At 38.8% G+C, this 14,499-nt stretch overlaps 2 protein-coding genes across 7 annotated transcripts; one reads left to right on the top strand and one right to left on the bottom strand.

The window, feature by feature from the left end:
• Window positions 1-110: 110 nt before the first annotated feature.
• LOC117648604 (V-type proton ATPase subunit C) lies at window positions 111-9,576 on the top strand. 3 transcript variants are annotated; one of them, XM_034391185.1, is made up of 11 exons: window positions 111-237; window positions 847-1,007; window positions 1,231-1,384; window positions 2,656-2,700; window positions 6,143-6,329; window positions 6,435-6,533; window positions 6,613-6,774; window positions 6,852-6,945; window positions 7,038-7,135; window positions 7,213-7,348; window positions 7,420-9,576. In XM_034391185.1, the coding sequence occupies exons 2-11, from the start codon at window positions 876-878 to the stop codon at window positions 7,513-7,515; spliced, it is 1,203 nt and encodes a 400-aa protein (XP_034247076.1). In that variant the 5' UTR covers window positions 111-237; window positions 847-875; the 3' UTR covers window positions 7,516-9,576. The 3 variants fall into 3 exon arrangements, with proteins under 3 accessions (XP_034247076.1, XP_034247075.1, XP_034247077.1); XM_034391184.1 differs by lacking the exon at window positions 111-237 and adding an exon at window positions 271-541; XM_034391186.1 differs by lacking the exons at window positions 111-237; window positions 2,656-2,700 and adding an exon at window positions 273-541.
• Window positions 9,577-10,167: 591 nt separating this feature from the next.
• LOC117648606 (transmembrane protein 41B-like) lies at window positions 10,168-13,406 on the bottom strand. Of its 4 annotated transcripts, none has more exons than XM_034391190.1 (8): window positions 13,256-13,386; window positions 12,701-12,826; window positions 12,527-12,611; window positions 12,206-12,362; window positions 12,003-12,131; window positions 11,717-11,915; window positions 11,470-11,608; window positions 10,168-11,386 (listed from the first exon to the last, which is right to left on the bottom strand). In XM_034391190.1, the coding sequence occupies exons 2-8, from the start codon at window positions 12,821-12,823 to the stop codon at window positions 11,217-11,219; spliced, it is 1,002 nt and encodes a 333-aa protein (XP_034247081.1). In that variant the 5' UTR covers window positions 12,824-12,826; window positions 13,256-13,386; the 3' UTR covers window positions 10,168-11,216. The 4 variants fall into 4 exon arrangements, with proteins under 4 accessions (XP_034247081.1, XP_034247079.1, XP_034247078.1 ...); XM_034391188.1 differs by lacking the exon at window positions 13,256-13,386 and adding an exon at window positions 12,989-13,202; XM_034391187.1 differs by lacking the exon at window positions 12,527-12,611 and having other exon boundaries at window positions 13,256-13,406.
• Between the last annotated feature and the right edge of the window lie 1,093 nt (window positions 13,407-14,499).

The raw sequence follows: 14,499 nt of genomic DNA on the forward strand, positions 1-14,499 counted from the left end.
AGAACGGCGGCACAAAACCAAGCTAGTGCAGCTAAATAATGAAAGGGAGAACAACTTGGAGTATCTTGAGTCCGTGGAATAGAGTGGCTTGAGCATGTTAAAGATAGGTTTTAACGAGAGGAGGGAAGTTTCCCGTTCGCGTAGCTTGTGATTTGGCCTGTGTTGATCAGCTGATTTCATTGGCTTTGGGAAGAAACTTTTGGCCGAGGCCAGTGGAAGGGTCACGCGTCAAAAAGGGTAAGTTATTCTCCGGTACGTCGTTAGTCCCCCTGGAACTGAAGAAGAAAGAGTGAAAATTTATCGCAGCGCCCACAGACCTTTACTTGAAACCCCTGTGGCGAGCGGTGCTTTTTGCGCGTCCAGACACGGCTGCCTTGAAAGTCCCCGCACTTTTCGCTTCACCCGATAGATGTCACCAGGGAGTCACGTGAAAAGTTATGGTGGAAGGTGTGGAGTAAAATCAAATGTTGATTAGGAAAGTTTGTCCAAATCTCTACCCTCTTTGATCATTTAGCTGTGTTTCGGTTGAACCTACCTTCGTGTAAGTATCATTGTGTTATTATTATTGAAGGCAAGGCGTCTGTGTATCATGTGTTCGCAAGCTGTCATGTGAGCTGGTCATGAAAATTGCCCACAATTCTTGTCAACATTTAGTTTTAAGTCATACTTGTGACTTCCCAATGCCATAGATTGCCGTTTTTTGGTGTGTAATTTTTATTTTCATGAATAGAGTCCATAAAAGTATCATTCGATTTTGCCTATGGTGTCACAAGATGTATTCTTTGTGAGGATATTCCCAGATTACCTTGAATTTATGTTATCTGTCTATTTTCTGTTCTCTTTTAGCCTGAACATCATCCAAACTTCCATAGAAGATGACGGAATACTGGCTTATTTCTGCCCCTGGAGACAAAACTTGTCTGCAGACATGGGAATCCATGAACAACCTTACAAGCAAACAAAACAGCCTGTCAGATAACTACAAATTTAACATACCAGATTTGAAGGTAAGTTTCCTATGTCTTGTTTCTTGTAATGGTTTTTATCCTTTTGTTTGTTGTCTTGTTTCATTTCTTCTTAAAAGACTGGGTATTGGCCCCTTGTATGCGGGGACTGCGTAGTCCTATTTGTAGAATTCTTCTGTTAGCCTTACCTAAGAAAAGCAGAAATTTACAGTGTCAACCTTCTTTTGAATGAATATCATATAAATTTTTTGATATTTGTTTTAAGGTTGGAACTCTGGACCAACTGGTTGGATTATCAGATGACTTGGGGAAACTGGATGGTTTCGTTGAGTCAGTGACTCGAAAAGTAGCGGCATACCTTGGCGAAGTTCTGGAGGATCAGCGGGACAAGCTGCATGAAAATTTGATGGCCAACAATGGTAAGTTGTCAATGTTAACTTTTTGTTTACCTTTAATTTCTGAAAATTTAAGTTTGGTTTGTTTTTAAATCCTATTAACCTCATCTCCATTTTCAAACTTCAATCCTTTAAACTTTTATTTTGAATTAGATTCCTTATTTCATGGCAATGGGAGCCTCATTGTTTCCTTGTTACTATTTCTTAACCTTCTTTTTCATTAAGCTACCTTTACCTCATTTAGTTTTCAAAGTAATTTTATATCCATTCCTAATTTTCTTCCTATTTTTCTGAACCTTACAAAATTGCATTCATTGCAATAGTTCTTAATGCCACTAGTGACCGTTATTTTCCTGTACTAGGTAGAACTACACTACTATTGTAGTTCAAACATTTGTAAATCATCATTGTATTATATCTCCAGTCAGACTCCTGATGGGTTTATCAGGTGGTCATGGTTTTCGTGTGTGTGTTTGTGTGTTTTTCTGTGTATTAGTGTAGATATTCTGTAAATATGTAAGATGTACATACTAACATTAGTGTTTCTGAAACTTGATGGCATCAACTATTCCATTAACATTTTATGCATTGTAACAGCACAATTATCCTCATCAGGTAAGAAGTTCCATGGGTGTTAGACTGTTTTGATTTTTAAAACATTGGGTTTTTGAAATATTTTTTTGAACCACCTTTAGTTTATTATATTTTGTACTACTGGTCCCTCTTTTTACTGAACAAATTCCTAGTTTGTATTTTGTATGGTATACGTATTTTTATTATTATTATTGTACTTGGAAAGTATTGATCAAAAAGTCACTTGTTCCCCAGATAGGTTTTATGCATTCAGTGTGCAAGGCTAAACTTTCCTTTCTAGTAACTAACAGGTTTATTTTCAGAACCACTAAAACCCATAACTTTTATTTCATTTAATTTTTACACCTTTTTTTAACATTCTACATCTGTTTTGGATGTGGTGTGGTGCTGCAGTAGTCTAACAGAAGTAAAACTTCATTGACATTTCACTTTAAAGGGTTAAGAAATGTGTGTTGTTTGTTGATTTAGGGCTTCTAATATTATAGATCTTGCTAGAGGAACATGAACTCCTACTTTTCTTCTAAAGGGGTGGGGATGAAACATCAAAGCTTGTTAACAATTTGGCATCACCAGCTTTCTCTTTTATATGTCTCCACCCCTTCTATTTGTTAAACTATTATTTGCAGTAGCTGCTTATTTGTAAACTTCGAACTTGGTGTCAAAACCTGTCACCGAGTCATTGGCCTGTTTTTTATTTCCAGATAGTGCTAAGTTGTCCACTGCAAGTTTCCTGAGAGCTCAAGATGGTGGGTCTTATCGAAATAGCATGTTGGAACGTATGTTTTGGATTGTTTGATCGTAAAGTGGCGACAAAATGTCTTGGCTGGAGCTCTTTAAATGAGTCAAGCTGAAATAAGTTACCTTTTCTGCTAATTGTCAAGTTTTAGCATGTGGCAAAGAATAATGACTGTGCTTTCAACTTGTGACAAAATTATTCTTGTTCTATATGCTACCAATTTATTAACTTCCGTAAGCTGATGTGCTTCTTGTTTTAATAAAATTCATCTGCTTTACTAATATAAGTTAACAGGGAAGAAACCAAAACTCAGTTTGCATCTGGCTCATTGTGGGACTCCATTCCTAATGTGAACTGTTTTGTGCTGCAGCAGCGTTGGATTTTACTCTGCACGGCACAGCAAGGGGTTCAAAGGATATATCGGGTACCTAGGCTTGGTTTCTGTCGGTTTGTCTCGGACATGATCTGGCTTGACTTGCATATATATTTTTAAATTTCCAAAACATGTGATTTTTAAATAACTGCAAACAAAATATTTAATGACCAAACTTACTTAACCTAGCAGCAGCCTGTATTATTTCTTGATATTCCCAACTTTTGTTACCATTCTCTACAATATGTAAATCTTTAAATGAAGAAGTTTTGGAAATTTTTGATACAGTTGGCAAAAGAAGGTAGCTTTTTCTCTATGTGCAAGTGCAACTTTATATTGTTTCTTTCTCATTTAATTAAATCTTGACGTGAATGGGTTACCTGGCTTATCACCATCTATCTTTTTGTCCTGCAGAACTCTAAAGGCTTCTTCTTTTGTCAAACAAGCTCATGCAATAGACAGGTTGTTCGAGAGTTGCCTTACATTCTAAAATAATTTCTAAGAGTTGATCATATTTGAACTGGCAAGCATGCAAACATTGCAAATTAACTTGATAAGGAAGACTTTTAAAAACACCTTGTGGTATGGAGAGTAGGTACGGTGCAATCATTTATCTGACGAGTGTTTTCAAGAATATGCTTAAAACCGACCAAAAGTTTTACCTTAAGTTGGCCTTTTCTCTCTTCATCTCAAGGTGCGGGAAGTGCATGTCAAATCATTGGGGAAGAATACGCATGTTTGATGAATAAACATAAAATGCAATGGGGCCTAGAGCTTGGATAATGATTTTTAAACTGCAATTCTTTGAAACTGCGTAATTCTTTTGACATTACACTAAAAGTTTGATTATTATTGTCATAACGTATGCTGGCTGCCCAGTAATTTTCTGTTCATGTAATCCAGAGGTATTGGTAGTATGATATTGATAAGTATTTAAAATTGATACTTTAATTGCTCTGCCGCAGGGAATCCCAGTTTTAGCTCCTCTAACTGCTAGTTTGCCTTGTCACTCAAGTGCATGCGATTGTTAAAATTACCAAGTATTACGGGCTCTGCACAAGTCGATTATATTGAGCAGCTGCTGACAGATACTATGCTAAATAGATAAAGAATACACAGTGTAACCTTCCAACAAATGCACCAAAACTCATAAATTTCTTGCAAAACTTAAAGATATAAAATAGGGGGATGACTAAACAATTGATTGCCTTGCTGGTAATTTACATTGTGTGTGCATTTGCATGTTGCTGCTCTGAAAGGTGTTCGAATTGGGTCACCCTGCATTGTGCTGCGTGGTTTTTCCGTTCTTTTGGCCGCCGAAAAACTTGATTTGTAGCCATAGTGTGTGAAACAGTGCAAAAGATGCCCTGCTAATCACTGTTAAAAAAATAATTCTTCTCAATTTTTTTTTTAGATGACCAAATTGATCAAATCAAAATAGCACAGCACTCTAAGTTAAATATTATCTGAGAATGAACTCTACAGAGACAGTTCTTTTTAATGAATCCAGAAGTGATTTTCATCACCAAATATTGGTGGCACTGCTCTCAGCATGATTGTGAAATATGTAAAACTGAATTTAATTAAATCTTCGTATCGTTTAAAAGAAATATGAAACACAAGAAGTTTGGTTTAGGTCATTATTCAACTTGTGTCAAGAATGTAATCCTTGCTGTGCCGTGCGTGTGAGCTGTGAGCTGTTGGGTGTTGCTCGCAGGGCACCGCAGAACCTCCCAGCGCTACGTGCAATCCAACTTCTGTGCTCTGGCTGTGAAAAAGCTGGGCACTGCGGGCTGCTACCGTGTCATTTTTGCCTTGCTCATGTATGATATTGCAGAAGTGATGTTGAGTGGGCTGTTTGCTGTTTGCGCTCTGCTGGCCAAAATGTGGGTACTGTCTTGTTCATGAGGTAACTCATTGTCTGAGTGAAGGCAACTTATTCGAAACGCTTGGGCGTCATGCATGAAGTATGGAGTACTGATAAAGTTCTTATTAGCTGCAAGAAAATTATTTAACCTTCAAGTCTGATGTGAATTAACGTTTCAAAGCCACCCGAATCAGATAATGGTAAGGGTAAGAAAGCAGGTGCTTGACTGTAGCAAATCTATTGTCTTTGTGTTTATGGAATTCTTCAATTTGACACATTGATCAAGTTTAGTGAGTTTTGATCTGACTCTGATGATTATTAAAGTAACATACCATGTACTATGTACTTTGTATTTCTTATCTTACTTTTTTCTTTTTAACAAGGACAGGAGTTGTCTTTTATTTTCAAATGTTCCTGTTTCTATTTGATGTTTAACTTGACTCAGTTAAGTGACATTGACTGTAATGATTTCCCCTTGGTCCTCCTCTCGTTCTCTCCCTCTTTCCCATTACCTGCTCCTTAAATCCATCCATTCCTCACCCTTGATGAGAACTTCATTCTGTTTCGAGAATCATAGCACTAAGAAAATCTTGCAGTGTTGTTATTGATGTTTCATCATGTCATTTCATATGGGTGTGCTTTTCATTTGTTTTCCATTTCCATTTATTTTCTTTTGAAACTAATTTTTTCTGTGTGCTGAAAATTTTTTTCTTTGTCAGAAGTGCTCCTGCCATATCCCTTTGGGAGAATTTGCATTGGGTTAGCTTTGGCTCTGCGCAAAGTTTTACGTGCTGTGTCTAGTGTACCTTTTCTGTATGGCTTTTTAGATATAAGTCTTCACTAGATTGAAATTTGACCATGTTTTGGTGAGACATTCACTTTCTTGTCTTTTCAACTCTCAAGTTCATTGATTCTTCAATTGTTTCGTATCTTCTTCCAAGGCCTTATTTGCCAACAGTTTTCTGACAACCTCATTTTTCACTTTCTAAAAATCTACCTTAAAAATATGAATAAATTGAAATCTTGCCTTTTATTTCAATACATTTTTGTGTGTATTACCCGTTGTGTTATGTGTCAATTTGTGTGAAGTGTCCCAGAAAATATTGCATGTTCCTCATGAGGCCATCGCATCTGGTCAAGTAGATACTGGTGAGCTTTCTAATCCTGCAAGAAATTTCGGAATTGCTTCTAACGGTTTAACTGTTGCAACAGGTGATCTTTCAAATTACATCACTCGGTTCCAATGGGACATGGCCAAGTACCCCATCAAGCAATCCTTGCGCAACATTGCTGACATCATAAGCAAGCAGGTTGGTCAGATTGATGCTGACTTGAAGACAAAGTCTTCAACTTACAACAATTTGAAGAGCAGCCTCCAGAATATGGAGAAGAAACAAACGTAAGTTGCTTATTTGCTTATTGAATTTATGTAGTAGTTACACATTTAAATGTTACAAGTGTTGTGTGCCTTGATACATTCTTTACATATCAAATATTTTTCTAGGGGAAGTCTTCTTACAAGGAATTTGGCAGATCTCGTCAAGAAGGAACACTTCATCCTAGATTCTGAGTACCTAAATACTCTGCTTGTGGTTGTGCCCAAGTAAGCGTACATTCATGTTTCTCATTTTGAGCAACAATTCTTGTGTACCAATTTAAAAGGAAATTTATCCTTTTGACAGGCAGAGCATCAATGACTGGTGGGCAAACTATGAAAAGTTGACAGACATGATTGTGCCACGCTCCTCTCAAATGATAACTCAAGATCAAGACTACGGTCTTTTTACAGTTACACTGTTCAAGAAAGTTGAGGATGAATTCAAACACCATGCTCGGGAAAAGAAGTAATTTGCTTTCCGTCATGTTTTGCACTTAGGGTGTCGGGTACAGTTTTTGAAGCAAATGGCTCTGTTTGTTTTAGATTCATTGTACGTGAGTTCAAGTACAATGAAGAGGAACTGGCAGCTGGCAAAAATGAAATAACAAAACTTGTTACCGATAAGAAGAAGCAATTTGTAAGTTTTGATCATTTTTAATTGCCGTATTGTAATGTGATTGATCGTATTGTGATTGGTCATATTGTGACTGTGTGCCATCTCTTTAACAGGGACCCCTGGTTCGCTGGCTCAAAGTCAACTTCAGTGAATGCTTCTGTGCATGGATTCATGTGAAAGCACTCCGGGTCTTTGTTGAATCTGTGCTAAGGTATTGGGATGTTTCAGTTACCTGTAAAAAGTGCCATTTAGTACTTTTGTCTGTTCCTAATTGCCTTTGTGTCGTAGGTACGGTCTTCCTGTCAACTTCCAAGCTATGCTTTTGCACCCTAATAAGAAAAACACGAAACGTCTGCGGGACGTTCTCCTCCAACTCTATGGACATTTGGATGGCAGCACACAGCAGGGGGGTCTAGCCCATGACGTAAGCTACCACTTGATTCCCCCTTGCTCTTTTTTCTGTCTCAGTGTTGAAACTATTTTTTTTATTCACAGAGTGTGGATATTCCTGGCCTGGGTTTCGGACAGTCTGACTACTATCCGTACGTGTACTACAAGATCAACATAGACATGGTTGACCATAAACCGTAGGCTAATGACATAAGATGATGTGGATGCGATGGGCAGTCAAATACTTCATTTTGGCACTCTGTACTGTAATTAAGTGAGGTGCAAGTGTGTTGGTATTCCATGCTTCACCCTTGCATTGCAGATGATTTCTAGCCGTATCATTTTAATGAAATTGCCCGAGAGGCTGTAGATTACTCATGTATAAATAATAATAAATAAAATAAGATACATTTATATACAAACATTTTGTTCATGTACAGCCGTTGGATTTTGTGTAGCTTATGTGTCTTTATTTTGTTCAAATTTTTTCCTACTCATTGGTTTTGAACACACAGATATATTGTAGTATAGGATCAATTTTGCTTTGCTGTCATGTCATTTTCACCGGATAATGGTAATTTCCTTTTCTCATGATGCTGTTGGCTCTGCTTCTATTTTGTTGTGAATAGAGGATCAATGTTAAAGGCCTTAAGTGTTCAATGATCTTTTTGATCCCCCTGTCAATTCACACTTTGCTATCAGCCTGGCATGAAATTGAATCAACAACGTCTAAAGCAGTTTCTCATACAGAATGACAAAGCATTGGTAACTTCTGGGTTTGGATGCATATCTTTCAGAAATGATGTGCCTTAATTGAGTGACTTTATCCAATGACATTCCGCAACTGCCTGGTTTTCTATGTGCTTGTAAAATTATAAAAATAAGCTTAAATTTAGCAGTCCAATAATGCGATGCGTAATCAATTCCAGTCAGACTAACCAGTACTGCTTTTGGCTGATTCCTGGTTAGAAACATTGAAATCTTGTTTTGCTGGTTTTGTGCTTCAATTTAGCGGACTTTATTGTCTAAAATGTGTTTTTTCATTTATCATTATATGTGTGCATTTGTGCGAATTAAAGATATTTTGTGAAGATTGCATGTTTCGTACTGACATTTAGTTATGTGTTATAGGTGCACCACAGTTCGGAATATACTGGTAAAAGTTTGATTTTTAACTGTATATGATGTAGAGATGTGTTATGTCATAATGACTTTTATGTTGGAAAACATAAAACATTTAGTAGAGATCATGTAAAAATTTCTTCTTTAGGCTGTGCTTTATTTTTGAGCTTATTTGGACTTTTAATTCTTGTTACCTCCTCTGTAAGCTGGTTTTTATTGTACATTTTGCTTATTTTTATAAGCGGCTCTTCCTTCTCTATTTTAACAAAAGTGTGATGAAATTGTTGTGAAAAGGAGTATTTTCTGAGGTTGTATCTATCTAAATTGCCTTAATTTTTTTTTGGTAGCATTACCATTATGACAAGACCTACTTGACTTCAACTTCTACTATTTTACCATTTATCCTGCCTTATTTGTGCATTTTGTTGTTGAGCCATTTTCAAATTTTTAGTTTTATTTCCTCATTTTTAATGGAATTCATGTTGTTTTTTAAACTTGTACCGCCTCAGGTCATACTTTCCTATGATTTAAATATGTATAGAAAATTTACATTGTATTTAACAGTTACTAATCATACTTCATCCAATTTGTATCATGTGAAATTGTGTAAGAAATTAAGCTATTTGTGTGACCTGATCACACTTGTTTAGTAGTGGCTTGTTAATATGTACTTCAAAACCATTGCAATGTTACCATATAATTCCTTCACTAAATAGAGATTACTTTGGTACAGTATTTTGTTTTTAAGCATCAAGTGCGCTTCAATTTAAAAGCGCTCTGCTGGAGTTACAATCCCAATCTATTTCCCCAGCACCAGCATGGTGTGGTTTTAAGTGCGCACACTAACTTCATCTCCTTTTATATGCATTGTGCTTTAGAGTTGTGAATGGCCATACTTATGTCAAACTTACTCTGGCAGTTGTAAATGAATCTTCTATGAAGAGAATGTGTTTTTCTATATAATCACTCAAAGAAGTCAGCGCCATGGCGTGTACTTGATGTGTTCTGTTTCATGTAGAATGTATAGTGTGCCTGTGTATTGTAAGACCAGCCGAACTTCAATCTTGTTTTCAGTTTTATTACCACCCTGCTGCCCTGGACTTTTGCTGAAAGATTAAAACTATTCAAGCTTCCACATCATCTCCTTATAATTTCTTCATTGTCGTTTGGTCTATAATTGGTGTGGTCTGTTGGAATGCAGTATGATTTGAGTCGACATTGTGCGTCTTCAACAATACTATGATTATGCTCCGTTAGTGAGCATGCCTCTCATTACCAACTTGACAATAATTCTCCATCCTTTTGGCAGCCCAGCACCTTCTGCCAATTTATCTTCAGTATTGTATGTAAAGAAAAATCACGTTACAGTAATTTAAATTAAAGTATAATTCTATGAAGTTTTTGCATGTAGCCCCAAAAATGATGAATTGTCTTCTGAGATGTTTACTTTGTTTTGTTGACCATTTTATTGTAAATTTCACTCAAAGATAAATGCCATGTAGATTTCTATTTTTATGGAAGTAGGCTCATTATATATTATTGGTGTAGATAGTGTTTGTGTTCAGTCATTTTTGTGTACAGAGCAGTGCTTGTGTAATATATTGGCATCTCTGCATTCCATTGGTCAATAAATTGTTGAATAATTTAATCTGTTGCCTTCTTTTTCTTATCGGGCAATCCATTCATAGAGCTCAGATCAGTAGAGAAGGAGGAGAAAAAAAAAAGATATCGCATTTTTCCATCATCTATATTCTTTAAAAACAGTAACAAAATGGGAAGAGAGGGTCAATAAAATAGGGTAGACACAGGCTAGTCTTGCTGTGGAATTATGACACATGCTTTCAGAGAAGTAACATCAAGGATATCTATTACAAAATCTACATCCATTAAGAACGTCTTCTGCATATTAGACACAAAACAAACTGCAGCAGCGAAACGCTCTCTTGGATATAAGGAAGACAAAACACTTGGACAAGTAAATAAATTAAAAAGAACAGTATCTGAGTGACAAAAAGTTGACACCAACATGAAAACAGAAACTTCAAACTTTGAAGCTTTGTCCATGCGGTTGATAACCGTGGTGATCCACACAAAACTGTTATAAGAAAAACCTTGATATGATTTGGAAAAGAACAAAGGACCACACAGAATCACTCACACGCACACACACAAATAAATGCAAATAATATGAATAGACTAGAATATAGAAGGATCTTCTCAGAACAGATAATAATGACTGCTTTACCTCGGTGGCACTTTCCTGACAAATATCTGGCAGCAGAAACTAATAAAAACAGACTTTCAAATATATTGTTTTGAAAAAGAGATCTCTTTTAACCCACCAAAGAACAGATTTACAGCAACTCTACAACTGAAGTCACAACCTGTTTGATTGAAGATGAATTATGACAAGCTCATCAAAGAGAACAATATCTCCATTGATAGGTAATACAAGAATCTTGGTCTTATGATTTTGTATGAAGACACTCTAATAATGCTTCCCAGCAAAATTAAATACTGACAAATATTTAGACACAGTCAACATGTTCAGTCAAAAAAGGTATGAGTAAATTTTGAAGTGAGCTCATCAAGAATAGGCACATATATTAATTAAACCTAGGCCAAATGAACTTTCTTCCGACACACTCCACTTATAGGTACATCACAGAATAATAAACATATAGCAGCCATGCCTGTAGAAACTGTTTTGGGTGATAAAACCTCCTAATGTATTATAGTAAAAACGTAATATTGGTCTAGAGAGAAATCTTGAACAAGGCCTATTCAAACTTTCGACGTAACCGCTGTTTTACAAGAACTGGAATGAGTGAGAGAACTGCAAAAACAGCCAATAGTATGACAGAGTTCCAGGAAAACTTAGCATCTGATGACGACAGCTGATGAAGTGTCTTCCCAGTCTGGATTGCAACAAAAGATGGTGGCGCTACTCCTGAAAACAAAACAGGAAATTCATTTTAAAATCTTGATAGTTTAGCTGTAGAAAGGGCTAAGTGCTTCAGCCCCAGATCTTACCAAAAAATGTTCCAAGCCAAAATGGCTTTATTGGGACATCTATCACAGGGGCAACTATGTTGATGAACCAGTTGGGAAGAAAGGGAGTGACACGAAGAAAGACCATGTAGTTAAATAAATTGTCATTCTGCTTTTTTACCTGTAAGCCACATCATATCAATTAACACAAAAGCCCTTCCAGAAAAAAACAATCAAGCAGGATATTTTTTTAAAGAACAGATACAGTAAATTATTGATTGGGTATTACCGTTGCTGCCCACTGAGCAGCTCTTTCTGGCCAATACTTGTACACTACTCTTCGGCCAACAAGTGAGCTCAAGAGGAAACACAGAGAAGCACCAGTCGCTGAACAAAAGCAAACGAGGAGCAAAGCAATGGGGAACGGAAACAAAAATCCGCTAAGAATTGATAGGAAGATGGATCCTGGAATAGCAAATGTTTGAAGGCTGCAAGTATGTTAAGGAAAGCACTTCATGTAAAATTACTTCAGATTATGTCACAGGTTAGAACGAGCAGGACACAATGAAGGATACAATATATAAGTGATAAAAATGCCACCCAGCACTTCAGTGAAATAGCGATCTTTATAGCGATCCAAGACCTGTCCAAGTTTCTTTGCGTCTTCTATATCCCATGGCAGTTTTACATGTTGTTTCTCATGGCTGTAGAAAAACATAAAAATATATAGCATAAAGAAAACTTACGACTTTCAGAGTTTAGACATGTCCGTACTTACTCCTCTAACTGTGGGAAGGAGAAGTATACATAAGCCAGTCCCAACAGCGATACCAAAAAAATTGAAGCAACTGTCAACAGTGCATTCTTAGTTTTCATTGCTTGGTCTCCTGAAGCATCCTTCTTGCTGGTAGACTTGGAGGGTGGTTTGGCAGATACTGAGGCAAAGAATGTCACATTTACATTTTTGCAAACAACATTTTGACAATGAATGCCCAAACAGACAATGGGTATATATTTGACTAGACGAATGAAACAAATTTTTTTAGTAAGAAATACGATAAATTTGATTTGCAGACAATAGCATAAATATTATCAGCACCAATCAAATGTTTTAGTGATGTATCTTTGTCATCGCCTCCTCTACAGCAGAAGAATTTATAGGTTATATCGTGCACCGCTGCAAACTGCAAGTCAGTGAAGGATTGAAACTAAGTAATAATCAAAGCCAAACTGCGTGAGACATTTCATGCATAACGCTAAATGCAAACCGTACCTTTCCCAGACATTTTCCAAAACCAAGGCGGCGACGAAAATAAAAATAAGGATATTTGAATGACAGGCAGGTGTGTGTAAAAATCAGCTGACGACAACCGAGGGGGCGGTTCGTTGCCAACATATTCTGCACAACCAGAGAGACACAATAAATATCTGAGCCACCATCGAAGCATTCCACAAAGAAACACGCTAAGAAGAAAAGCTTTTTCGTTGCTGAGGAGAATCGCGGCGGCACATTGACGATTTCGACGATCGAATCTCAAAATAGGCGCTTCGCTCCACTGACCTACATTTCTATTGTAAGAGTACCCACACTGCCGGGATGGCGGGACAGGTTCGAATCAGTGAAGGTGAGAAATTCTGTCACTTTCCAACTTAGCTCGTCGAGTCGGCACTCCACACTTCCGTGTCCATGAACTGGCGAGAGGACGCTACGGGAACCCGGAACGCAGGCCACAGCTTGCAGGACTGCAGCCACCACCGACGACGCGACGACGCGGTGACTCGTGCCATGTCAAGACCGCAAAGCCGCACCCCCAGCAACTCTTCTCACCGTTCTCCTCGATGACGATGACACAGGTGTCTTGCCGCTTGCAAGTCGCGGTGCCGTCAACCCCTGCGTCCGATTGGTCCTCCTTCTTGTGCATCTCTCTCTCTCCCCCTCACGAGCGGCATGCGCGCCAGCCGTGGCGCCATTGCCATTGGCTTGAGAGTCTGCCGCTATCGCTCCATCTCTCTCTTCTTTGACAGTGCCACTCGGCGTGTGCCTCCCCTCCCCCTCCGCCGTCTTTTTCTCTCTCGCGGGAATGACAAGAGGTTGTCGACCCAACCACAAAAAGTAACACCACCAAAACCAGAGATGACGTCATGGGCACCTTATTTCGTTCGCTTTTTCGCGGAGGCCGAAGCGCAGAAAGTAGTGTGGCTTCGCCGGGCGTCGCGTCCCAACACGCCATTCGACGAAGCAGTTTTCCCCTGGGAGTTGGAGCGTGGGAAGCAAAGACGTCGTGGGCTATGGGGCGGACTAGCGGACCGGCCAGCCAATCGTCTCTCTGTCTCTCTCGCACTGGTGCGTCGACGGAGACAGTGTGCCCGACGACTGTTCGGAATCAGCCTCGCGACAGCGACGCAGTGTAACTTTACTGATACACTGGTCAGTCATGCACGTCGGCCGGACTAGGGGGCATCCGTAACCATCTCGCCTCTCCGACTTCGCGCGTGCGAAGCGATAACCACCCCGTCAAAGAATGCTCCTGGAACAAAGAATTTTGTGATAATTTCTCGGGGATTCATTCTAGTTTTTTTTTGCGAGACGCAAAGCGGACCGACGACTTTGAAAAAGAAAAAAAGAAAAAAAAGAGGACGCGTTAGAAACGTGTCCGTTGGCGAATGGGGCTTTTATTCAAATTCGTATGCGAGAGCGGTTTCTGGGCGGATTTTGATTTCTCGCTGCTGTGCTGCTGTGCTGGGGGGATGATCGCGATGATGGTCGCGTTGTGGCTTCGTGTCTCTCTCTGTCTCTCTCTCAACGGATCGGCCCTTGGGTGAGAGAGAGAGAGAGAGAGAGAGAGAGAGAGAGAGAGAGAGAGAGAGAGAGAGACGCTGCGTGACGGACGGCGCAAGAGGCACAAGGCCTTGCACAAGGCCGCGACCATCCATCACGGAACTGCACTTCTCCCGATCCTCAGCCGTCCAGCTTCAACCGACATTTCCTTCTTTCTCGCTGTCTCTCTCGCACTCATGGGGCGACTTAGCAGCCAGCGACCACAACAGTGCTATCAGCAGCACGGCGATGCC

This window comes from Thrips palmi, unplaced genomic scaffold (genome assembly GCF_012932325.1).
Source record: "Thrips palmi isolate BJ-2018 unplaced genomic scaffold, TpBJ-2018v1 HiC_scaffold_3, whole genome shotgun sequence".
Classification (NCBI taxonomy): Eukaryota; Metazoa; Arthropoda; class Insecta; order Thysanoptera; family Thripidae; genus Thrips; species Thrips palmi.

Bases quoted from the DNA above. Each gene is read 5' to 3' on its own strand.
- LOC117648604 (XM_034391185.1), top strand. From the start codon at position 876: ATGACGGAATACTGGCTTATTTCTGCCCCTGGAGACAAAACTTGTCTG. The intron at 6,534-6,612 runs GTAAGCGTACAT...TCCTTTTGACAG, and splicing joins CTGCTTGTGGTTGTGCCCAA to GCAGAGCATCAATGACTGGT. The intron at 7,349-7,419 runs GTAAGCTACCAC...TTTTATTCACAG, and splicing joins AGGGGGGTCTAGCCCATGAC to AGTGTGGATATTCCTGGCCT.
- LOC117648606 (XM_034391187.1), bottom strand. From the start codon at position 13,349: ATGCACAAGAAGGAGGACCAATCGGACGCAGGGGTTGACGGCACCGCG. The intron at 12,827-13,255 runs GTGAGAAGAGTT...CTGGTTGTGCAG, and splicing joins CATCGTCATCGAGGAGAACG to AATATGTTGGCAACGAACCG. The intron at 11,916-12,002 runs GTATCCTTCATT...ACATACTTGCAG, and splicing joins ATTTTTATCACTTATATATT to CCTTCAAACATTTGCTATTC.